General features: G+C 39.5%; 1 protein-coding gene across 1 annotated transcript in view; it reads right to left on the bottom strand.

Annotated features, from left to right (window-relative positions):
* sgip1a (SH3GL interacting endocytic adaptor 1a) overlaps positions 1–24,704 on the bottom strand; it is a 215,238-nt gene that overhangs the window by 115,693 nt on the left and 74,841 nt on the right. Inside the window, exon 2 of the mRNA XM_048602076.1 lies at positions 15,020–15,111. Within this exon, the coding sequence (XP_048458033.1) occupies positions 15,020–15,111 (92 nt within the window). The remainder of the gene's footprint in view (positions 1–15,019; positions 15,112–24,704) is intronic.

The following is a 24,704-nucleotide window of genomic DNA, read 5'->3' as shown; positions in this document are numbered from 1 at the left end:
CTAGACCCTTCTTCAGAAATTTCTGAAGAAGGGTCTAGGCCTGAAACGTCAGCCTTCCTGCTCCTCTGATGCTGCTTGGCCTACTGTGTTCATCCAGCTCTACACCTTGTTATCTCAGATTCTCCAGCATCTGCAGTTCCTACTATCTCTGGGAACTTAGAAGGCTGAGCGGTCACCTTACAGATGTTTACAAAATCATGAGCAGCATGGATAAGGTGAATTGTGAAGGTCTCTTCCTAGGGCAGCAGTGCTCAAAACTAGAGGATGTATTTTTAAGGTGAGAGGAGAAAGATTTAAAAGGGCCCTGAAGGGTAGCTTTTTCACACAGCGGGTGGTTTTGATGTGGAATGAACTACCAGAGGAAGTAGTAGATGCAGGTACAGTTGTAATATTTAAAAGACAGGTACATGAATAGGAAATGTTTAGAGTGATATGGGTCAAACGCAGGCAAATGGGACTAGTTTAGTTTGGAAAACTTGGCCAACACGGACAAGTTGCTTTGAAGTGTCTGAGTCTGTGCTGTACGACTCTATGACTCTAATTGCACAATGTGTTTAGACAATAAATAAATACGGAAATTATCAAACTGGGTTGTTATGTCTGTCCAAGCCGTATAATCTTCAAACATGCACTTTCTAAGGCAGTGCTTCCCAAATGTTTTTCCATAGTGGCACCATTTTGAGGCTAGTCATGACCCTTCAGTGAGAACTGAGAGCAAAGGCTGCTAAAGCTGGTGCGCTGCTGTTGTTACTCAATGCAAAGACCACAGCAGCCATTACTTGAATGCCTCGAATCTCACAAATTTAGCTGACAATCCCACTTGAGGGAAGCCCTGATCTAGTTTGGGTTAACCAACTGTCAGTATTGTCAGAGTTGTCAGTATCTTCCAATGGTAACTTTGCATGAATCACTTACCACATAACTGAAGCAATAGTGAGGAATATATATTTCACAGACTTTATGTATACATGTCACCTACATTGCAGCACACAGATTACTCTATTACTCCACCTCTTCACGACCTCAGTGCCAAAGATAAATCAGCAACTTAAAATTCCTATTGTAAAAAAGTATTTCAGGGCAGCATCTTAGAGAAGTCAGACCATGCAGAGAGATAACAGCCATAATTCAAACTTTATGTTATCTTGACATTCCTAAGCCTTTCAAATTCCATTGTGATTTATGGCATCAGCAGAATCCTTTGATTTCTATACTGTCTCAATGTTTCTGACAAAGCTTTATTATCTGCCAACCTTTGCAGATTTGAGGAAATGGCATTGATCAAAGAGCTGTTTTAGCACATTTGGTACCATCAACATTTTATTATTTACTTCCTATCAAACATCAACAATTTTCATCATACAAAAAGATCTAAATTGTCCATGTTTCATGAGATTACTGAGATGAATAAGTAGCTTGGTTTAAAGATTATTATCATGTGATACTTTCAATAACTCCTTTGTGTAGACTAGACACAAAATGAAAATATACCATAGAATGGTTATTTTTGAATTACATATTTTACACTTGCATCCACTTGAGTTCATATTTCTCCACAATGATAATTCAAGCTGGTGTCTAAAGCAAGGATATTTATCTGCAAGCTGGGTGAGTTCTCACAGACCTTGTACTGAGAGTGGAGTCTGCAAGGTGTGGAGGTGGGCTGGGGGAGAGGTCTGCCTCTGGGCACTGGGACTGTATTGAAGTTTCAGAAAAACAGCAGTAAAGCACAACCCTCACCTCTCCCATCCCCTGCTCACAAAGTCCCCATGCCCCATCAATATTGCTTTATTTCCTATATCCATCATCCATAGCCATTTATAATCTTATGCCAACCCAAGCTCTCTACTCACGTCAAATGTGCCTTCATAGTCCTTATGTTAACTTAGTGTCAACCCATGCCCCAACCCACCACCTTATAACTATTTTGCCAGCGCGTACAGTATCCACCATAGTCAGACCTTATTACTCATCCAGAGAGGAGAAAAAAAAAGTTCTGTAAAATAAATTTCTAAGTATGCATTGCAGATCTAACCATTATGGAAAACCTGCTCTTATTCATAAAAGTTTGTTTACTACATTTAAATACTTTAAACTACATAATGGCTTACAATAACATTTTATTCAAACGTTTAATCTGATATCAACACCACTGGAATTAATTTATAGTCCTACTACAGAGTCTATAATCAACTTTAGGTGTCAACCAAACTGAAAAATGGCAAGCACCGTACTGTGATAATGGATTTTTGTGAAATCACTAATACAGCGATAATTCATTGATGTAAACCCTCAGACTTATGTCAACAGACTGTTGAGAAAACAGGCAATGATTTTTTCAAACACTTTAGGCATTCTTTCAAAGATTTAAAAGGTAGGAATTCTAAATGTCTTGAAAGCCAAACAGATCCCTTTGACAGGTGTTTTTCACACTTGTTAATAACTCCCTTTGGCAGCTTCTCTTGACAATTCTGGCAAGTCCTCTTTGTAGTAACCTTTAACACTTTTGACAGTTGCTTTTGATACATTTGATGACATTTTCAGTCAGCTTGACAGTTAATGAATTAAGGCACATTTTATGAAAATTTGTACCTACTTTTAACCATTCCAAAGGACTCCCGACCGTTAATGAAAGGTAGCTGATACTCCAAAGATGTGCCTGGACCAAAGCCAAAGAGGTACTTCAATGTTCTAAAGGGATACCCAGCTACCTTAAAAATGCACAAAGTGCAATCCTGTTTTTACCATACCTATATAGAATGACTATGGTTTCACAATCCTGGGCTACCAAAATCTGACTTGAGTGGAGGTGGCTGATGATTAAAATGGCAAATTGCCTCCACGGACTGATCATGCACAAATCCAGATCCAAGCACATTCCCTCCTGCCCCTGTGAAAATGGTAATTGGAAATTGTGATTTTCCAGCTCATCTGCCGTTATTGCTAGACAGGCTTTTTTGTTTTGGAAAAAGTCCAGGTCTAGGAGTCCCAACATTTGTAACACCAGAGATCAATGTAAAAACACCCCTCTGGTCGTCTGTGGCTTCAGCTGGAAAGATTAACATCTAACAAAACAACAAATTAAACTGCTGATGTCACTGAGGTGCTTTTACTTAAAAACACCTTAAAAATTAATTAAGAAAAACCTCAAAAGCTAAATTTGTGTCCTTCTTTGCTGCATGATGAGTGAGAGCAATTTGTTTCATAGAATTAAGTATAATATTGCATTAACTCTGTGAGAATACAGATCATATGCATTTCAATCCTGACATCTGGTTTATTAAGATTGTTCTGGTTGATGCACAATACAAGTAGTTTTTTTACCAATTAGTAATTGTGACAAAAACTATTTCATGAGATAGTCATGACCTATGAAAAAAATATTTATTTTAAATTGCAAGTATAAGTCATTTTCTACCATATGTAACTAGATCTTGAAGAGTTTAAATATAAATCATAGCCTGGGTCAAAGATGGCATTACACGAAAAGAGTTTGAACAATGTCAGTTCAGGGGTCATTGCTGCATTGGGTACCAACTTGGGTTCTGTGGATCTGCAGATGTTCATGTAGTTAAAATGTCTGTGGGGAGATACTGGGTGTCAACAACATTGTCACATTTCCATCTAGCTGTGACTGAATTGACCATGTAATCAGGCATTTTGAAATCCATATATTTCTGTATTTGTTAAGTTACAATTACATCATTTCTGCAGTATTTTGGACAAACTGGTTGTTTTGCAATACAGAGTTGTTCTACTTGTGTATTGACATTGCTACCAGGAAGTTAAAACAACCTGATACACACGCCGCACAATGATTTTGAAAATTGCATTCCTAATGAGGCTGAGTGCATGGCATAAAACTATTTCTGTTTTTTCACCAGTTGGTATGAACTGACAATCTCACTGAGAGAAGTGATTTTTCATGATGTGAAAAATAATAAATTGGCGCAGGTGGGTGCACTGCTCTGAGCTGGAGTGGAAATACATTGCTCGGTCGAATAGAATATGTTTTATTTTGTATCCCTCTCCTGGTCACACAAAGCAGAAGTGAGTACTATTTACTTTCACTAGTATCAAATAAGTTAATAGGTACAAAGTTCACATATGCAAAATAACTTGGTGCATTATATGTTATAAAATGATAGAATATATTTACATTGAATCAGCTTAAAGATTTAGATTGGTACATTGAAAGTGATCTGACGACAGAACAATGTACACTGGTAAGAGCAGATGGAATCTCATTAAATCTTACCGCAAAGCAGAAAGATTTACTGCAACTACATTTTGTTTGGGGATAAAAGTTCAAAGGGATTGCTGTCTTGATTTAAAAATGAAAAGTGAGTTGCATTTATTAATCACCATTTCTGACCTCAGAATTTCCCAAAGTATGCTTTCACTGTAACTCCTGATACAGAAAGAAAGTTCTAAACATGCCTGTGCCAACTGTATGCACAAGAAAAGCTGATAACATCATCAAAACATGACAGAATTTAGAAGCTTTCTAAACTTCACAACTCTTGGTACCTGATCTCGCTTACTCAATAATCTTAAAAATAACTTTGAGAGTTGGGAAGATCAGAGATATATTTGTTCTCAAGTCTATCTGTATTGTATGTTTTACACCAGTTGAAAGATTTCATGTCAAGTTTACTTGGGATTGACTGTATTTTTTAAATATTGCTGGTTCACAAATGGTTATCAATTGCTGCAGTCCAATTTAACAAATTGGTTGCTCAAGTACCTTCCTACCAGAATTATTTACTAATATACCATTATGATGTTAGTATGGATCAGGCTGGCAACATTTTTCCAAGGACTAGGTAGAATTTTCTAGCCAAATGTTCGCTCAAATCATGAGGAATCAGAGATGACATGTAAATTGTGCAGGCAAATCAAGTCCAGAGCTGTTAAGAATTCTGCTCTATTTCCCAATCAACAATTCTCCCTACATTCCCCTGCTAGCTCTGTGAGATCCAGCAGAATCTTCCATTGGTTAAGTCGCTGGGAAGAGGATAGTTGGTGGTAGAGGTCTCTTATTGAACTGGGCATAGTATAATGTCAGTTTTCTCAGTTGGCTGGACAGCTGGCTTACAATGTAGAATTAATGACAGCAGCATAGGCTCAATTCCTGAAATGTCTGAAATTACCATGAAGGACTCTCTTTCCCAGCCTCTCCCTTCACCTGAGGTGTGTTGACCCTCAGGTTAAACTATCACCAGTCATTTCCCTCGAATGAGAGAGCAGCCCTATGGTCTGGTAGAACTGTGGTGACTTTACCTTTAGCATCAAGATGACATGACTCTGACACCAATTAAAGAGAAGACATCAAATGCGAATGAACATGTAAAGAGACTATAATGTACAGGGTGTAAATAAAAGACTGCTACAGTACATCAGGAATGGAACAGCCTTACTTAGAGGTAGGACTAAGCAGCCTTCAGAATAGTGTATGTGCAGACACCCACAACCCAGGGATACATCGAACCAATATCTTTACGTAGAGATAGCAATGTCAGCTTATAAAGATAAAGCACAAGTTGAGAAGTGAAGGGAGCTAAGGACCAACTCAAATCTGGAGGTTCCCAGGCAGAAGCTGACACATAAGGAAACACACATTGATCTAGCTCTGTTCAATTAAGGTTTAAGTAGCGATCTATTAATTATATTAATCTGTATTTTCACCAGTTATTTTTCCATAATAATTATCTATTTTTATGAGAAGTTTTTGTCTTTGTATTCTATGTTTACTCATCCATGACCATTTTTAATTTCAGTGACATTGCAAATTCCTCCAAATTAAAAATGATCCACACTTCCGTTTTATAGAAACAGGAAACAGTGCTGCACCTGTGCAGCAAGTGCTCCCTCTAATGTTGCAGGGTCAATAGATAGAACTAAGAGCTTTATTACTATAATCTAAGGATAAATCCCTTGCTCTTCTTCAAAACAGCGTTGTAGTGTCCTTACATTTACCCAAGAAACCAGGTAAGTATTCGTTTAAAATACTGTCACAACCAAGACTGGAAGATTGCATTGGTGTTCTTGCTCCACTGCTTCAAAGGTCACAGCATAAAGGAAAAATAATTTTGCCAGTCACCCAAACGGCCAATTAAACACCTTATCTAAATCAGATCCTAAATAGAATGATCAATCAACCACGTTTCTTAACAAACACAATTTATAATAGCATCCGCAGTTCTTTCAGCTTTAAAAAAAACAGAAATTGCTGGCAAAACTCAGCAGGCCAGGCAGCATTTGAATTTTGGCATCTGGTTACAAACAAAAGGACACAAGTTTACTGCAGAAAATAGAAACAAATAGACAAAGCTATATAAAATACAGTTTAGAAAGATTTGCACATCATGATGGGCTGATTGGCTTGCTGATAAATCTGATGTCAATTTGTTTTATCTTTTTTCAGGATCAAAAATCTATCAAATGTGTAAACGCCCATGAAATGAAATATAAAGCACAATCTGTTGAAGCAAAGTAGTGCCACAATTTCTTATGGATGAGGATCCCAAATTTCTGAAGTAACCCATTCAGATTCTCTGCCTTCTGGTTTATCCTTTCCAAATTTCATGTATGCAAGTTTTCTCCTCCACCAATATAAAAGCAAAGAAATGTTATTTGGATCTTCTACTTATCTCCATGCCTGTATTAAGATCATAGAAGATTGCAAAATCCCTACAGTGTGGAAACAGGCCCTTTGGCCCAACAAACCCACACTGTCCCACAGAGCATCCCACCTGGATCCATCCCCCTATAACCCACCTAATCTACACATCCCTGAACATTATGGGCAATTTAGCATGGTCAATCCGCCTAGCCTGCACATCTTTGGATTGCAGGAGGGAAACTGGAGCACCAGGAGGAAACCCACACAGACATGGGGAGAATATGCAAACTCCATAAAGACAGTCACCTGAGGGTGGAATCGAACCCAGGTCCCTGGCTCTGTGAGGCAGCAATGCTAACCACTGAGCCATTGTGTTGCCCACAACTATTTATTTTCATAAGTCAAGATGATTCCTGAGCTGTTAGCATTTTCGCGCTGCATCACCTTACACTATGGTGGTAGTCATGTTTTGCTTGTTCTCTCGATTGGCAACGTGGGGAGAGATTTCGGGATGATGTGCTGTTTTGTCACATGTATTGGGGAGAAGGAAGGGACTGGGGTGGCGTGGTGGCTCAGTGGTTAGCACTGCTACCTCACAGCACCAGGGACCTGGGTTCAATTCCACCCTTGGGTGACTGTCTGTGTGAATTTTGCACATTCTCCCCGTGTCTATGTGGGTTTCCTCCAGGTGCTCCGGTTTCCTCCCACAGTCCAAAGATGTGGAAGTTAGGCAGAATGGCCATGCTAAATTGCCCACAGTGTTCAGGGATGTGCAGGCTAGGTGGATTAGACATGGAAAATGCAGGGTTACAGGGATACAGTAAGGGAACAGGTCTGAGTGGGATGCTGTTCAGAGGGTCGGTGTGGATCCATTGGGCCGAATGGCCTGTTTCTATACTGTATGACTGGCTGCTGTCTATAGAGCAACAATGCTAAGAACCATTAACTCTGGAAGAAATCCTTTCCTTTCAAGCCTCTGCCTGGTATAGGCTGTGAGGAAATGATGGAAGTATACTGCTGGCCTACTTTCATTGACAGCTGGAAAAGTTTCAGAAGTCAGAAAAGAAAGTATGAAATGTGTCTTAAAATTAATCAAATATGCCCTTATAGTTAGTTGATATGTTATTCTAACTTTACCTCTAATGTAGATAAGGCAAATTCCACAGCAATTAAACCTATACCTACTTACTTTCTCAGGTCACAATCTCAATAGTTACCATTTCGTAGCAGTTATGTTGTGCCTGCTAGGTCCTCTTGCAGTACCTTGTTGGACAGGGTATGTAGAACCAAAAGGACTGGAGGTCATTACTGCTCCTATTTCTTATGTACTGTGTGCTCAGACTACAGACACAGATGGGAAAGAATAAATTAAAACACAAAATGTTCTGATTTCAATATAGTAGGATTGCAAGGCAGGGGAAAAGTGCATTTGGAACTTGGAAATCATTAAACAAATATATAATTTGTAATCAGGAATAGAAGTCACAGTGACCTACATTATGTGACTGATTTCCACAAACACATCTTACCCAATAATAATGATTAAGATAAAAATCCAATCAAAATAAATTACTTCAGTAAATTGTTTATGTGCCTCATCAAACAAGATTATTGTTTAATTTGTACTAAATCTCCAGAAAGGTCACTGTTAGTTTCTGAGGGCTCCTTGTTATCATTACTGTTTCAGGTTCTAGCACTCCACAGAAAAAGCCTAACCTTAACTAATATGCTCAGCTTTGCTATTCTGTTGAGAAATGTGAAAAATCAAGGTCAGTTATGTTGGAGCACAATCTATGTTAAAACAAAGTTGAGAGAGAAAGTGAGATAAATCATGCAGGTGTGGTCATCACCAAACCTGGGTTTCAAAAACCTGCAGATTGCAGAAGGAAGATTAAGGGAAACAATTTTGGTAAATATTGTTATTCATGGCTGCTTTTAATAAATGCACGAGTAGCGTCAGAAATGCTCTATTTACATGACATTTCATGACATTTCATTTGCAGATAATGAACCAGCAATATCTTGCCAGATAATCACAATTAGCAGATGATGATGTACTACCAAGATGTGGCTGGTTCGCCATTTGGAATAATTTAGCTTTCCGGCCACATATTATTTATTAATTGGGTCTAATCTTTGCAACCAGATGGCTGATTTTAACAGGCAGTGATACTTAATAATAATGGATCAGCTGTATATTCTAAAAACCATAAAATGTTTCTTTCCATTGAAACCAAGGCAGTTGACCAGTCTATTATAATTTGTTTTGTCACCTTCACCAAAAGTTAATATCAGGTCTCAAGCTTTTTGAACCTATAAAGCTATACTGAATGATAAGCTTCAGGGGATCACCAAAGATTGGAAAGAATTGAACAATCTCAACATTACTAGTCAAAATTATGGACACTTCTACACACCTATGTAATAAAACAAGAATCTGAATATTATTGAACTATTTCTTGATTTATCAAATTTTCCCTCTTACTTTCTCCTGGATTTGGTCTTTGTCCTAGGCTTTTAATTTGAAAAGGCATAAATATTTACCAATAATAAAAAAAGGTCTTTTTTCCTCTTGGTGTACCAGATATTAACTCTTTCAAAAATTGTGCAGGCATGAGATAGAAATGTGTCATGGAAGATTAAATTTCTCAGCTGCATTGGCTACTAATAATGGGTTGCAAAGGTTGCTTAGGACTCAAACAGGTTCAATATTCACCATGAAACAAACAAAACAGAAATTGATGGAAAAACTCAGTAGGTCAGGCAGCATCTGTGAAGAGAAAGAAACAGATTTGGTTTAGAATAAATGGTTGCTTTTGACCAGCACCTATGCAATGGGCCAAAGAGCCTTTTTCTGTACTGTAGATCTCTATGACTTAACCCTCTATGGTTACTGGACTTGAAACATTACCTCTGCATTCTCTCCACAAATGCTGACAGACCTTTTGAGTTTCTCTAGCGATTCCTCTTTTTATTTGTTTTAGATCTCCAGCATGCTCAGTTCTTTGTTTTGTTATATCAAAATTAGATCATATTGGGCAATGATCTATTTTTATTCCCTTTCTGCAAGCCTAAGATGTTTTTTTCCTAAAATAACAGCTTTATTTTAACGTGGAAAATAATTAAATAAACACATAACACGTTCATGTTTCTTGTTAAAAGCACAATTGCTGATAAACTAATTTTGAGCTGACAGGAAGTTAGCATTTTAATAGTATACGTGGAAATAGATTTTGTTTTTCTGGAAAAAGGAGGGCATCAACAGAATTGTGCCATCTGTTTGAAACTGAATTGCAAACAATCTGTACTGGTCCTGCCAAATGACAGTGATTATATTCACTGCCTTCCACTTCTTTACTTCAAGTTCATTCCAAACTAGCATTAGATACCTCAGAAACATGAGTCACTGTGTACTTATAGTTGGATTAAGGTGGTGGCTGACGGATTATTCATTAGAGTAAACAATCTCATCACATTTTCCATGGAAAATATAGCAACAGAATCAAGGGACCGTGGAATTATTTTCACATCACAGGATTCTTCAAAGTTCTGGGCTTTACTGATGTTATTGGTGATCTGTACAAAATGAAATGGCCCTAATGAACTGAAAGTGATGCTACACCAAAATTATCCACATAATTCATGGAATATGAGACCAGCATTATGCAAGTCATCTGAGCTTCCAGGCAGCAGTCAGGTACCCCTCCTTTAAATTGGAACGCAGGAGCAGCAATCGGCCATTCAGCCCATTGCATCTGCTCGCCATATAACATAATCATGGCGAATCATCCACTTCAAAGCCTTTTCCCCATACTGTCATCATATCCTTTTGTGTCATTGACAGATTTCTAAATACCAATCTCTACTTTAAATACACTCAGTGATTTGAGCTTCCACAGTCCTCTGGGGTAAAGAATTCTAAAGATTCACAATCCCCGATTTGAAAGTAAACTCCTTACCTCAGTCCTAAGCAGTTTCCCCCTTATTTTTAAACCGTGTTCCCTGGCTATCGACATTTCATGCAGGGAAAACATCTTACCTGCACTTAATTTGTTCCTAACCCTAACCCTTTCAGTATTCTGTAGGCTTAAATGAGATCATCTCTCATTCAATGAAAATCTGGAGTATATGGATCAAGTTTGCAAATTCCTCTTCATTGGACAGTGCCATCGTCTCAGGAAGATCCCAGGTAGATGGTGGGCCTTCATTTCGTCCCTTCTATGGCAACAATATCTTTCTTAATGTAAGGGGATCAAACTTGCACACAGTACTCTAGGTGCAATCTAACCAAGTATCTATGCAACTGAAGCAAGACTTTGTTACAACTGTACTCAAATTCTCTTGCAATAACAGCTAACATTCCATTGGCCTTCCTAATTGTTGGCTACACCTGCTACACCCTTCAGTGGCTTATTGACAAAGACACCCAGGCTGTTTTGTGCATCTACATATTAGAGTCATCCAGAAACAGACTGTTTGGTCCAACTCAAACATGCCAACCAGATATTCCAAATTAATCTCGTCCCATTTTTCAGCATTTGGCCCAAATCCCTCTAAAGCCTTACTATTCGTATACTCATCCAGATGTCATTTAAATGTTGTATTTGTACCAGCCTCCATCACCTCCTGTGACAACTTATTCTATACAGGCACCACCCTCTGTGTGAAAAAGTTGTCCTTTAGGTCCCTTTTAAATCTTTCCCCTCTCACCTTAAACCTATGACTTCTAGTTTTAGACTCCCCTACCCTGGGAATGTATCATGGAATCAGATTAGTCAGTCAGTTGTATATGTATAACATACGTAACATCGGTAGACATAGAACCCAGACTCTATATGTAAATCTGTGATATCATAGCCTTGTAAGTAGTAAGTGTTGGAAATAAACTTCAAGACATCTGTCACAGAAGAAGCTGACGTTTTGTGGAATATGCTATGCAGGCTAACATATGGCCAGCATATAGTAGAGGAAAAGTGGCGGTGTAGTGATTAATCCAAAACTACAGGCTATTGTTCTGGGAACATGGTTTGAATGACACCATGGTAGATGATAAATCATAATCAATAAAAAATCTGGAATTAAAACTAACCTAATGGCAACTATATAACCATTGTCAATTGTTGTTAAAATCCATCCGGTTCACTAATGCACTTTAGGGAAGGAAACCTGATAAACTTGCCTGGTTTGGTCTGGTTCTAGATCCATTGATGTCACTCCAGACCCACACCAATTTGGTTGACTATTAACCCTCCTTTGGGCAATTAATGATGGGCAATAAATGCTGGCTAAGCCAACATGCCCACAATCCATCCCTGAAGAAAGCACCTACAAAAGGCATCAGATGCTCTTATTACCATTTAAACAGCCATGAACTGTAGCCAATAAAAAAACAGACATATATAGCTAGCAGGATTATTATCAAATACACTGTAGGTATCTTGTAGCAGCATTCCATATCCTTTGAAAGATTAAAAAAAAAGTTTACAACACAAACATATCAAAGTCTCCAAACTCTCATAATTTGGACATGTAGTGCACATCCTTCAAGCAGGAGACGTTTTGTTCCACCAAAAACAGAGCAAAGTGATGGTGATAACCCTTGATGGACAAAATCCTCATTGACTCCATATCCAATCAATTTCATAATACTGAGAAATCCTTCATTGAGTTCTCTCTTCCGTTATTGAGTTTTCATTTACATTAATGAACACACTTAACTCAGCAGATCCAATTATTCTATAGCTAGGTGAGGCACGTTCTGCAAATGCATTACTTACCAACTATATGACCCGTTAATATGGTCATATATCTTCTAACTGGACAATTGATAAATTTGGGAAATTATTAATATTTCACCTATAGTCATTGACGTACAGGAAAGGCCTTTGCCAGAGTCACTCTAATGAGGCTCCCTCTAAAGCAAACAAAATATATCCAGATGCACAAAATGACTCCAGAGCATTCAGATTCAAAGTTGACAAGTCAGCTACATCACCTTCAAGAGAAGTGCAGCTGGCAAACATCATGCTGCTTTGCTTTTGTGAGGAGCTATAGCTGAAAATGAATGCATTTAGTGACACCAACCGTGGGCAGGAATTTGCCACTTTAGCAGCATGTGGTTTCTGTAGATCCAGATCACATGTCAGCGTTAAAACAAGGCATCAGCAGAGATCAGCCCACAGCAGCAAGGCACAATTTTATGCTTGGTATTTGTTGAAGATTTTGCCTTTTTGGAATATGCTTGTTTAGTTATCGAGAAGTGCAGCAGATGACTTGCTACATTTTCATCATCTCTTACAAATGGAAAGAATCCAACCAATCTTCAGCAACACATCTGATGCAATTGAAGTTTATCCAAAGATGGTGTGAAAGTAAAAACCAACAGGCTAGATCTTTGAATCTGTTAAAAACAGACATTTATTGTGCTTTAAGTTTGCCTTTCCCTTCTAGTATGTTGCCTGAATATTGAGGTTCCTTCGTGAAATTGTTCAAACAGGATGACCTTGAGCTAAGACAGTGAATTGAATTCATCTTGGAATGTGGGTAAATGTACCATTCTGTTGTATCTGAATGAGTATTAGGAAAGAAAATGGCTGCACAGTTGAAGAGGGACCAATACACAGTGCACAAATCCAGGGTCACAACTAAATATGGGGCCTACATGACAAATCCCCATGAAGCAAAGAAATAAATGTCCAAATATTGAGGCATTTCCTTCAGATCAAGTAGTCTTATTGCCCCAGATCTTCTGGCCTCCAGATAGTTAGATACTAGCTATACAACTGAGATGCATTCAGGCCCATCAGATGTGGGAAATGTCGCAGAAGTTTGAGCTTCTAACAGGAAATTCCCCTTTCAAAAGAAATGTCAGACTCTAAACTAGAGGCAGAGACCATAGACAGTTACAATTTACTTAACTGATTGTTACCCAGAGAATGTTAGACAGAAATTCCTAGTCTAATTCCTGGACAACTATATGACTAACGTCTTTCACTCCTGTGTAGATCTCCTGGCTCCCTTGCTGACCTGACCATCCTCATTACCTGGTAGCCTTCCTTGACCCATTGATTCTCCCACCATGAATGAATACTAGTGGCAGAATTAGACACTTAACTGGACAGTGAGTTGCCATTTCTGGGCCTCCATTGGAGGCAGGACAAGAAGACCACCCCTTTCCACCATGTGCTTAATAGTGGTGGAGGTGGGAAAGGGATGGGGTACCCACTTGTCTCATTCCCATCTGTTTAGATCTGTCCATGCCACAAACCCCCAAGGGAGCTGGCGAAAATTCTCGTCCTGAACTCTGTTTAACGTTTTATGGATGCTGCCAGACCAGTTGCGTATTTCGAGCATTTTCTGTTTTTATTTCAGAGAACAAATAGGAGTTAGCCATGTTGATGTAAATATGGAATCACATGTAGGCCACACTCAGAGTCATACAGCATGGAAACAGACCCTTCGGTCCAACTTGTCCATGCTGACCAGACATCCCAATCTGGCCTAGTCCCATATGTCAGCATTTAGCCCATATCCCTCTAAACCCTTTCTATTCATATATCCACCCAGATGCCTTTTAAATGTCGTAATTACACCAACCTCCACGACTTCCTCTTTCAGCTTGTTCCATACACTCACCTCCCTCTGCATGAAAATGTTACCCCTCAGGTCCTTGTGTTGTCCTAACATTCCATGTCCAGTAAGTAAGCTTAATCTGTAGTTTTCAGGGTGAAATTCACAGATTTACAAAGTCAGCCTTTTTGAATACAGAGTTGTCTGATGACAGGTTTCTTTTTCAAGAAGCTACCAGTAAACTCAATGCATTTTTATGACAATGCTCTACCAAAATCAAAGTAATGTAGTCTGTTTCCACAAGGAAGGATTTAAAAGATCCTCCTTAATGAGATTGCCAAAAAAACCTGGGAGCCAATGCACCTAAGAATTTTTAGTTGGGACACAATAGTGGTTACGTTCTCTGACCATTGCCTGCCTTGAAACAGACATGTGTAACTGTGAACATCATAGATTTCAGCTTCAATAGCAGCAACAAATTCCAACTTTAAGGTTCCTTTAATATGAAAGAAATGAGGGAACTTGCCCATAATATCAAACCCACTTATGATAACAATGTGAAACCTAATGTTAACATATTATCAAGATCTGCAACTAGCTAACTGTAGTCACAGTATAAAACAGCATTAGAAAGATGACTGAAAGACTCTGATAAATTTGCATATGTTAGAAAAGGAGACAGTTCATACCCACTACAAAATATCCTTTTCAACTATTTGGAACAACTGTCCACTGAAAGACAGAGGAGCAGCAGTGCTTTGATTATTCCACAACACATTAAGCAAATCTTGCAGAAGGAAATGATTATTTAAACTGAGCACTTACGTCGAGTCAGTGTCTTTTTCTTTCTTGCGTATTCCAAAAGCCTTCCTTGTACGTTTTTTCAATCCTGTTAAGATAAAAGTAAAGTATTTATTCTGAGTTTAAATATAAATCAATTAGAAGTACTTCTCAGCATGATAGTACTAATGAAGTCTGAATATGTGAAAGATCAATGGTATTATGTTTTTCAGTCAAAATAAAAGGGCAACATACTGTGAGAAGGTACTACAGAAGGTCTGTTTCACTGAGCATTTCACATTATAGATTCAGTTGGTAAATTAAAATTCTGAAGATTCTGGTTAAAAATTGTATCTGTGAAATTATTTTCTGATTACCTTCATATGGAAATTTAAAAAAATTGTTTCTCTCTACAATTGTAGGTCACATGGAGGCAATATAATTTGTCACAGTCACAAGCTTTGTTCTCATCTACAATCTTGCCCAAGTGAGTGTGAGACTACCAAGACCAAGCTTTGCCTGATGTCCACACATGGTGACAGTAATAGTTAATATGGGCAATTTAACTTCTATCATCTGATTATTATACTTGAGATCTTTCATCAACTTTTCTTTTTATTAAAGAAAGATACATGGGCCTAAAATAGCTGCAGTGGTCACCTGATCACAGTTTGAGAGAAGTGTTAGGAGCCCCATGTGAAATAGATGAAGCTGACTGCACTGAAATGACCATTTCTTTCTCATCATCTCAGAATGCAGCATCCAGTGGAAAACCAAACTAGGAAAGCAGCCATTTACCAAGCACTCAAAGATATCTACAGTATCCACTACTACTTTTCTCTCAGAGGGCTGAGTGTCTTTGGAACTCCCTTCGTCAAAAGGCAGTGAATACCGAAGTTTGGACATTTTTAGGGCATAGGTAGATAGATTCTTGATTCTTGAAAGATTATCGGTAGTATGTAGGAATATAGAGCTGAAGTTAACATCAGATCAGCCATAACATTACTGAATGGCAGAGCAGGGTCAATGTGCTGAGTGGTCTAGCTTGTTCCTCGTCCAGAGGTTTATATGTTTGTCTGCTGAGGTTACAAGTCAACCATTAAACAAGTATGATTACATGTTAAAAAGCTAACATTCAAGGACATGAAAGACTATTTAACTCCATAACGTTTATTTTCCCTCTCTGAATCAGGCACGCTCCCTTTTAAACATATTACCTGTGTTTGTGTGTGGATTTGATGTGGTCTTTTCTATTATTTTTCTCAGAACTAGTGGATATTAAAACTTCCGTCTCTTTCACTCAACAGAATTTTGGTAATTAGCTCCATTTACTAGTAAATTACATTTTAGTTGGAATGTGATATTTGAATGAAAATAAGAAATAGAAAATTTTTTTTGTGACCAAACGAGAGGTCGAAGAAAGTGGTGTAAATCTGTTCTCCTTACGTGGGTGTCACAATATGCTCATGGATAATGATTGCATAGAAAATCTAATTTTTTTCCTTCGCTCATCCAGAGGAATGAGGCTAATGGTAGTATATTTGCAACCATTCTGGTTGAGACCCACACCAGATTTAAGGGTGGAATCTTATAAGGTCCTGAATGACATGGGCTATGGCGAGAAAACTGTGAGAATCAGATGAGAAACCCAGCAAACCCTGTCTCAATGTTGGGAACAAATAGTTGCATTTTACAAATAAGTTGCTTGCATTGAGATGAGATTCATGACTCGTTGCGATCAGACTCATTAATTGCATATCTCATCTCATTAATATGCAGCTGAATATTCCACCACCGGCTGTGAGGAAAACAGACACCGAGAATTCCTGACATGCAAGTCAGAACAGGTAACTGGCAGCTCCAGCTCACCGCTTGCTCCTTCAGAACACAATCTTGGACACAAGGCACCAATACCTCAGGGCAGGCTCAATGAGCACCAGCTACACTCACTTCCCTGTCGACAGATATTGGCATCTAACACCTGCCATCCCTCTCAGAATGTTTGCAGCAGTTCTCTGATACACTTACCAGATACTTCTACACTTTAAAGCTACACCTTGGGTGCACTGGCAACTAGTGTTGAAATGTTGGCGCAAGGATACCTTGTGTGTGGGGTCAGGCATCTGGCTTATGGATTGGACCAGGCTTTCTGATGAAGGGTCTAGGCCCGAAACTTCAGCCTTTCTGCTCCTATGATGCTGCTTGGCCTGCTGTGTTCATCCAGCCCTGCACCTTGTTATCTCTGCATCTCAGAGCTACTCATTTGCTGTCTTAGTGCTCACTCACCCTCACTTTGAGAGTACCTGGATGCATACAGCATCCCTGCCTTGCCTTTTTGTGCTTTGCTGCCCCAAAGAGCAAGCTGCCAGGCTCACGGTATTTCTGTCTTGCCTGTTGTTGAGTGCAGACACGAACACAAAGCCATAAAGCTTATCCTGTCTGTCAGCAATCTTCAGTCAGGTCGAAAGCAGCTGCCTTTGGTCAGAAAGTATCGGCACGGTATGCCAAGGGCAGCCTCTAATATTAGCCCAGTCAGTTGGCCACTTGTGGCATTTGGGGTCAAGGTCATCACCTCAGGTTGGAGGGGTGGTGTACTGTGAGGAGCTGAATGTTGGGCAGCCCACCAGCTGCCTTGGTCTTTCTGCCTGGCTGTGGGCTGTTTTCTCCTGGAATGAGGAGGAGGGAGTGAATAAATGAGATGAAAGTGGGTGTCACAGCTGTTAGTGATGCTGTTGGTGGGGAAAAGTGGTAAGGTGTCTCGAGCAAATGAATTGGCAGAACGGAGGTCATAAACTGGTTTGTGAGCTTCAGAGTGACTGTGCGTGATATAGCATGAACATGGTAGGAGGTGGTGAAGTAGCACAGAGACAGTAAGAGCGAGGTAGCAGGTAGAAGATTAGAAGATAGTGGCACTTGGTAGCCAAGTGGGAAAAAGTCACTGACCGTCTTCCTACTCCACTGGGCACTCCTCCAGAAAGCTGAGGCCACAAGGACGCAGATGGCAACCTTGGACCAGACTGGCAGGATCTAATAGTGTGACCTCCTCTGCTGGGCTACACAATGCCACCCGAAGCAGCTCATATTCCGCTTGGGAACCCTGCAGCCCAATGGTCTCAATGTGGACTTCACAAGCTTCAAAATCTCCCCAAACCCCCACCTCATCCCAAGACAAGCCCATCTCGTCCCCGCCTTCTTGACCTGTCCATCCCGTCTCCCCCCATCCGCTCCTCCCACCTCACTGACCAACCCCCACCCCCACTTCCTACCCACTAGCCTCATCCCCGTCTCGTTGACCTGTCCATCTTCCCTCCCACCTACCTGCCCCTCCCTTCTCACTGATCAACCCCCATCCCAACTCCCTACATACACTCACCTTTACTGGCTTCATCCCCACCTCCTTGACCTGTCCACCTTCTCTCCACTTATCTGCTCCTCTATCCACCTTCTATCATCGGCTCCCCCTCTCTCTATTAATTTCAGAACCCCCTTCCCCTCCCCCATTTCTGAAAAAGGGTCCAGACCCGAAACGTCAGCTTTCCTGCTCCTCTGATGCTGCTTGGCCTGCTGTGTTCATCCAGCTCTACACCTTGCTATCTCCGTTTTCTTATTTGTTGCTTTTTACAAAGGTAGAGCAATGTGGTAATGTGCAATTTTATTATGTTTTAATGCAATATTAATCTATTATAGGAATACGACCATAAGATTTTGGAGCAGAATTAGGCCAATCAGTCCATCGAGTCTGCTCTGCCATTCAATCATGGCTCAAGTGCTTCTCAAACATATTCTACTGTCTTTTTCCCATAAATTTTGATCCTGTTACTAAACCAGAACCTATCTCCGTCTTAAATACACTCAATGACTTGGCCTCCACAGCTCCCTGCAGCAATGAGTTCCACAAGTTAACCATCCTTTGGCTGAAGAAATTCCTCCTCATCTTAGTTCCAAAAGGTTGTCCCTTCACTCTGAGGCTGTTGCCTTGGGTCCTAGTCTCTCCTACTAGTGGAACAGTAGAAACCACTGGAATAAACTAAAACTGACCAACCAGAATATCCCTGAATTAATATTCCTTTCACATTTCTGAAGCACCTGCATGAGTGTTAAAGACATATAAATGGCAAATATGTAGTCCATCTGCTACGTGGTTTTCAACACTTCTGAAAAAGGCACAAAGAAAATGAAAAATTTACAAATTTTCAGATGACACGAAATTGGAGGAACAGTCAATATGAGGAAAACTGCAATAAATAACAGGAGGACATTAATAAACTTGCAGAATGGGCAAATAATCGATAAATGAAGTTCAGCACAGATAAATATGAGATAATAAATTTTGGTAGAAGAATAGGGAGATGTAAAGTGGCCAGAAATTGGAAGGTGCAACTAGGAAGGGTAATGGAATAAAGGGATCTTAGAGTACAAATACATCAATCAATGATAGTTGTGCATAGGTTGGAAAGGTCATTAAAATAAAGTAAATCAAGAAAACGGGCTTTATTTCTGAGAGGAACAGAGCTACTGGGATAGCCTGGGATCACAGACGCATGTGTCATCTTTAAAAGATGTTGCACACCCAGACATGCACTGTCAGTCCAGAAAGGGAAGCTAGGCTATATCTGCATTGAGCCTTAGTTCCAAAACACATGTGTGCACTTCTGATCGCCATCAGGAAAAGATTGACGGACTGATTTCTGTTGAAAAAATAGATTAAAGGGTGACCTAATAGAAGTCTTCAACATTATGAAAGAGTTCGATATAGTGGGTACAGACAGAATGTTCCCTCTTGTAGAAGAACTTAACTACAAGTTATCAATATAAAACAGTGATTTATAATTTCAAGAGGTATTTGAGATGAAAACTACCAAAGAGTGGTGAGATTATGAAATCACAGGGAATGGTTGAACTTTATAGTGCAAGTGTGATTTTAAGGGGAAGCTCCACTAAAAAGGAGGGAGCAGTGAATAGTGGATTACAGTAATAGACCTGGTTGATGAAAGATGGGAAGAGGTTTGACAGGAGCATAAAGACAGCATGGACTGATTGGGTTGAATGGCCTGTTTTCATGCTGTCTGTCTTTTGTTATCGTAAACAAAATAATTTATACTTCACTAACTAGATATGAAGGTCCTGACTGGCTGATATTTTGAGAAGAGTACAGTTGGATTGGTGGGTGTTGGTGAATGACTACCTACAGCAGAACATGGCAGATACCATTGTATTATCATATCATCAGCTGACTGGAGATCCACAAGGTGGAGATACAGAAGAATTATTAAAGCTTTAAACGAGCACAAAATATGGCAAGAATCTTAAATCTTAAATTAAAATCGGATTTACTATGCATGTAGGCAAGAAAAAATAATATTCTCACAAAAATGTTAATGACGTGATATGGAACAATAGCCTAACACAAAAGTATATTCAGTCAAGGATGGCAAGAGGATAAAAGGGAATAATTGACAGGAGTTGCTTGGATTAAAGAGGTAGTTTGTCAGAAAAGCCTTGAAGGATGATAGAATGGTGGGGAAGCAGAAGGCTCACAGGAAAATATAGCTCCTAAAGACCAGAACAGATGAAGGCCAGCAGTAGAAGGGCAAGGAGAAGTGAAAAAAGGTAATGGATGTTGGAGGGAAATTGTGGAGCTGGAGAAAGCTACAGACCTAGGGAGGATGAAGGTAATGAAGGAATTTTACACAAGAATGATTATTTTAAAAAAGAATTGTTGAGGCATTGGGTGCCAACATAGATCAACAAGAACAAGATTGACGAATGTTTGGAACTTCTTGTGTGATGGGCAGCAAATTTTTCTTTGAGTTGATTTGTAGAGGATAGAGAATGGGAAAACAGCCAGGAGGATGTTGTAATAGCCGTAATTGACGAAATCATTGATCAGGGTTTCCATGTTAATGGACAAAGGTAGGGCCAGAAACAGCTGACAATACTGAAGAAATATGATGTGATATTTATTGAATAGAATGCTGAGACTGGGATCCCCTTAGAAAATTGTCAGGGAAAAGGATGAAATCGCTCTCAAGAATACAAAGTTTATAACTAAAGTGATAGTTTGAATCTTCCCAATTTTTAAGTGCAGGAGTTTTCTTTATTTTAGACTTGATGTGTAAAACAGATTTTTTTTTCTCTGTATTTTAAATTGTGGACACAAATGGGGACAGGACTGTTTTAAAACTAAGCCTTATGAATTTTATGCTGCACATTTTAAAAAACACAAGTTACTGAAACTCATTGTCAGTTATGTTTATACTGCTGCTTTGATAAAGCAGTTGAGGTGGTTGTTTCTAGGCACTAAGAGGTCCGCACAAAGTGAGATTTAGGTCCTCTTGTAGCACAGTAGTAGTGTCCCTGGCTCTGAGCCTGGAGACCCAGGTTTAGATCCCACCTGCTCCAGATGTATGTACTAATGTCTTTGGACAGGTTGTTTAGTAAAATATTGACAGTGAGATTTGACCGACAAAAGGTTGCTGAATGATTTATGGAGTTGTGACCAGTAGTGGATGCCAAAGACTATTAGTCTGATGACAACTATCTGACTGGCTCCTGGGTAGTTGGAGAGCTTTTAGATGCAAAAGGTCCTGGCAGAAAACTCCAGACTGCTGAAACAACAGATGGTGGGTCTCTCTCTCCAATAAAATACCTAAAACCTGAAGAAAGCCAGGCTATTTTCCTTCGCCATTTGCTGTATGCTGTGGCCTTTAACTAGTAACTAAAAGACATTGTGGTTCATGTAGCAATTGCCTGTCCCTCCTCAAAGAAATGGAAAGAATCTGGAATAGAGATATTAAAGAACAGGAAACCCTGGGAAGTAAAAGCTTTGTTTCAGTGAGGCATTTCGACTGGGACCATTGAATCGCTTACCCAGTTTTCTTTTTTGTTTTCCCACTACCTATAACATCAATTTTTATTTTGTCTTTTTCTGTTCAGTTTCTTTTAGATGGGAGTTGGAGTTATAACTAGTGACACTTTATGTCGTTGAATGTTTACCTGTGTTTAGAATCTACCTGTAGTAAATAATAGTTCTTGTTAAATACAAAAACCTAATCCATGCTTTCTGTTGATCTTGGGCTATTTGAGAAGTAAATTGGGAACTTTGCATAATGTAATAAATTTTGTAATTTATGTGGTGACTCAGAGGAATAGTGGAGCTTGATTTCCAGTGCACTACACCTGTGAGGTATGACAATATAACTATTGCTGGCAAGAACTTTAATTGATTGCCATCCCCAGTTGACCTTAAAAGGGTAATCAGTCTTCTTTTTGAAGCCCTGCAGTCTGTGTGGTGTAGGAGAAAAGGTTTTCCCACAATACTGTTAACTCAGGAGTGCTAGGATTTTGACAAAGCAACAATGCAGAGCTAGTAGTATGCTGCTGCTGTGGGAGTTCCAAGGGAATTTGAAAGTGATGCTGTTCCCTTAAGTGGTAGAGGCTGCAGATTTAAAATATGTTGCTGAAAAAACCTGTAGTTGTAAATAAAGGCTAGATATTAGACAAGCAGTGTGGCAGCACAAAAGCAGTTGTAAACTCAAGGGAGGTGGAGCTATGTATTGTTCATGTACTTGTGGGATTTAACCCAACCAGCTTGATCACATTAATTATATTTAGCAAGAATTCAACACAAGAGAAAGCAAGATAAAAGATGCTTCTTGAATGCATTTCTCAAAACATGGAGGAGAATGTGGACTAACTAGTATTTATCATGTTCAACATTTTTTGCCATGTTTTGCATCACCTATTATATTAACTGGTTCATTAACTCGTGTATAAGTTTTCCTGCATTAAATTCACAATAAATGGATGTGTGCGAGTTTTTTTTATAGTATGTTCATTGGACGTGGGTGTCACTAGCTAAGCTGGCATTTTTATTGTCTATCCCTAATCGCCCTGAAGAGGGTGGTATTGAGCTGCCTTCTTGAATCATGCAGTCCTTGGGGTATCAGGAGACCTATAGAGATGTTGGAGAGTGAATTCCATGATTTTAACCCTGTGGCAATAAAGGAACGGTAGTATAGTTTCAAGTCAGTTTGGTGTGTGGCTCAAAGGAGAATATGCAGGTGATGTTGTTCCCATGTATCTGCTGCGCTTGAACTTCCTTGTGGTTCCTTGAACTTCATTGGCTTGGAAGGTGCCTTGGTAAGTTGTTTCATCCAGATGGCACACACTGCTGCCACTGTGCATTGAAATAAAGGAAGTGGATGATGGTAAATGGGGTGTCAATCCAGTGGGTTGTTTTATCCTGGATGGGGTCAAACTTCTTGAATGTTGTTGGAACGGCACTTAACCACACAAGTGGAAAACTACCTTCGCACTCTGGACTTGTGCCTTTTGGACAGTGGACAGGAGTTGTGGAGATTGGAGGTGATCTAATTGCTGCAGATTTCCCAGAGTGTGGTCTGCTCTTGCAGCCACAGTGTTTATGGAGCTTGTCCACTTTGGTTTCTGGTCAATAATAATACCCAGGTTTTGTCAATGAGGGATTCAGCAATGGTAATGCTATTAAAATTCAAATGGAGTTAGGTAAATTTTCCCTTGTTGGTGAAAGATATTGTCTGGCACTTATGCGTCATCAATGTTACTTGCTGTTAATCAGTCCAACCCTGGATGTTGTCGAGGTCTTGCTGTATATAGAAACAGACTGCTTCAGAATCTGAGGAGTCATGAAGGTTCAAACGTGTAATCTTCAGTGAACATCCCCAATTATGACCTTATATGGAGAGAAGGTCATTGATGAAGCAACTGGAGATGGTTGGGCCTAGGGTACTACCCTGAGGAAATTCTGCAGGGCTGTCCTGGGTCTGAAATTATAGACCTCCAAAAACCACAATGGTCTTATTTTGTGTTTGACTACAATCAGTAAGGAGTTTGTTTTGATCCTCATTGACTACAGTTTTGCTAGGGCTCCTTGATGCCATATTAGTGGAATACCGCCTTACAGTCAAGGGTAGTCACTCTCACCTCATTTCTAGAATTCAGCTCTTTTGTCTGTAATGAAGTCAGGAGCCAATAGTTCTGAAAGATCCCAGACTGAGCATCAGCGGGCAGGTTATTCCCTTGTAAGTACTGCAGATATCACTGTAGACCTCATCTTCCTCATTTTACTGATGACTGACAGCAGATTGATAAGGTAATAAATGACCAAGTTTCATTTTTCCTGCTTTTGCGCACAGGATATATCTGGTCAATGTTCTATATTGTCATGTAGATGCCAATGGTGTAACTGTACAGGAACTGCTTAGGGACGGCACGGCTGGTTTTGGAGCACAGCTTTTCAGTACTGTTGCCAGAATGTTGTCAGGACCTTTGCAACAGAGAGCTAAGTGATTCCACAACCAACAGATCAGGTCTAAGATCAAAACAAAAAGTACTGGAATGAATCCAGTGCCTTCAACCATTTCTTAATATCACAAGGAGTGAACTGATTGGCTAATGACTGGTATCTGTGACGTTGAGATTTCAAGTTCATCGATAAAGCACTTTTGGCTGAAGTTTGCTGCAAATGCTTCAGCTTTGTCTTTTGCACTTAACTGTCGGGCTCGCTATCATTGAAGATTGAACCTCCTCCTCTTGTTAGCTGTTTAATTATCCACTGCCATTCATAACTAAACGTGTTGGGGCTACAGAGATTAAATCTCATCAAAATAAAAATAAAATACTGCAGATGATGGGGAGATCTGAAATAAAAGAAATAAATGAGCTCTGAAGAAGTGCTATTGGACTCAAA

Source organism: Rhincodon typus, chromosome 10, assembly GCF_021869965.1.
Source record: "Rhincodon typus isolate 14 chromosome 10, sRhiTyp1.1, whole genome shotgun sequence".
Lineage (NCBI taxonomy): Eukaryota > Metazoa > Chordata > Chondrichthyes > Orectolobiformes > Rhincodontidae > Rhincodon > Rhincodon typus.
This window is presented reverse-complemented; position numbering and strand designations above follow the sequence as displayed.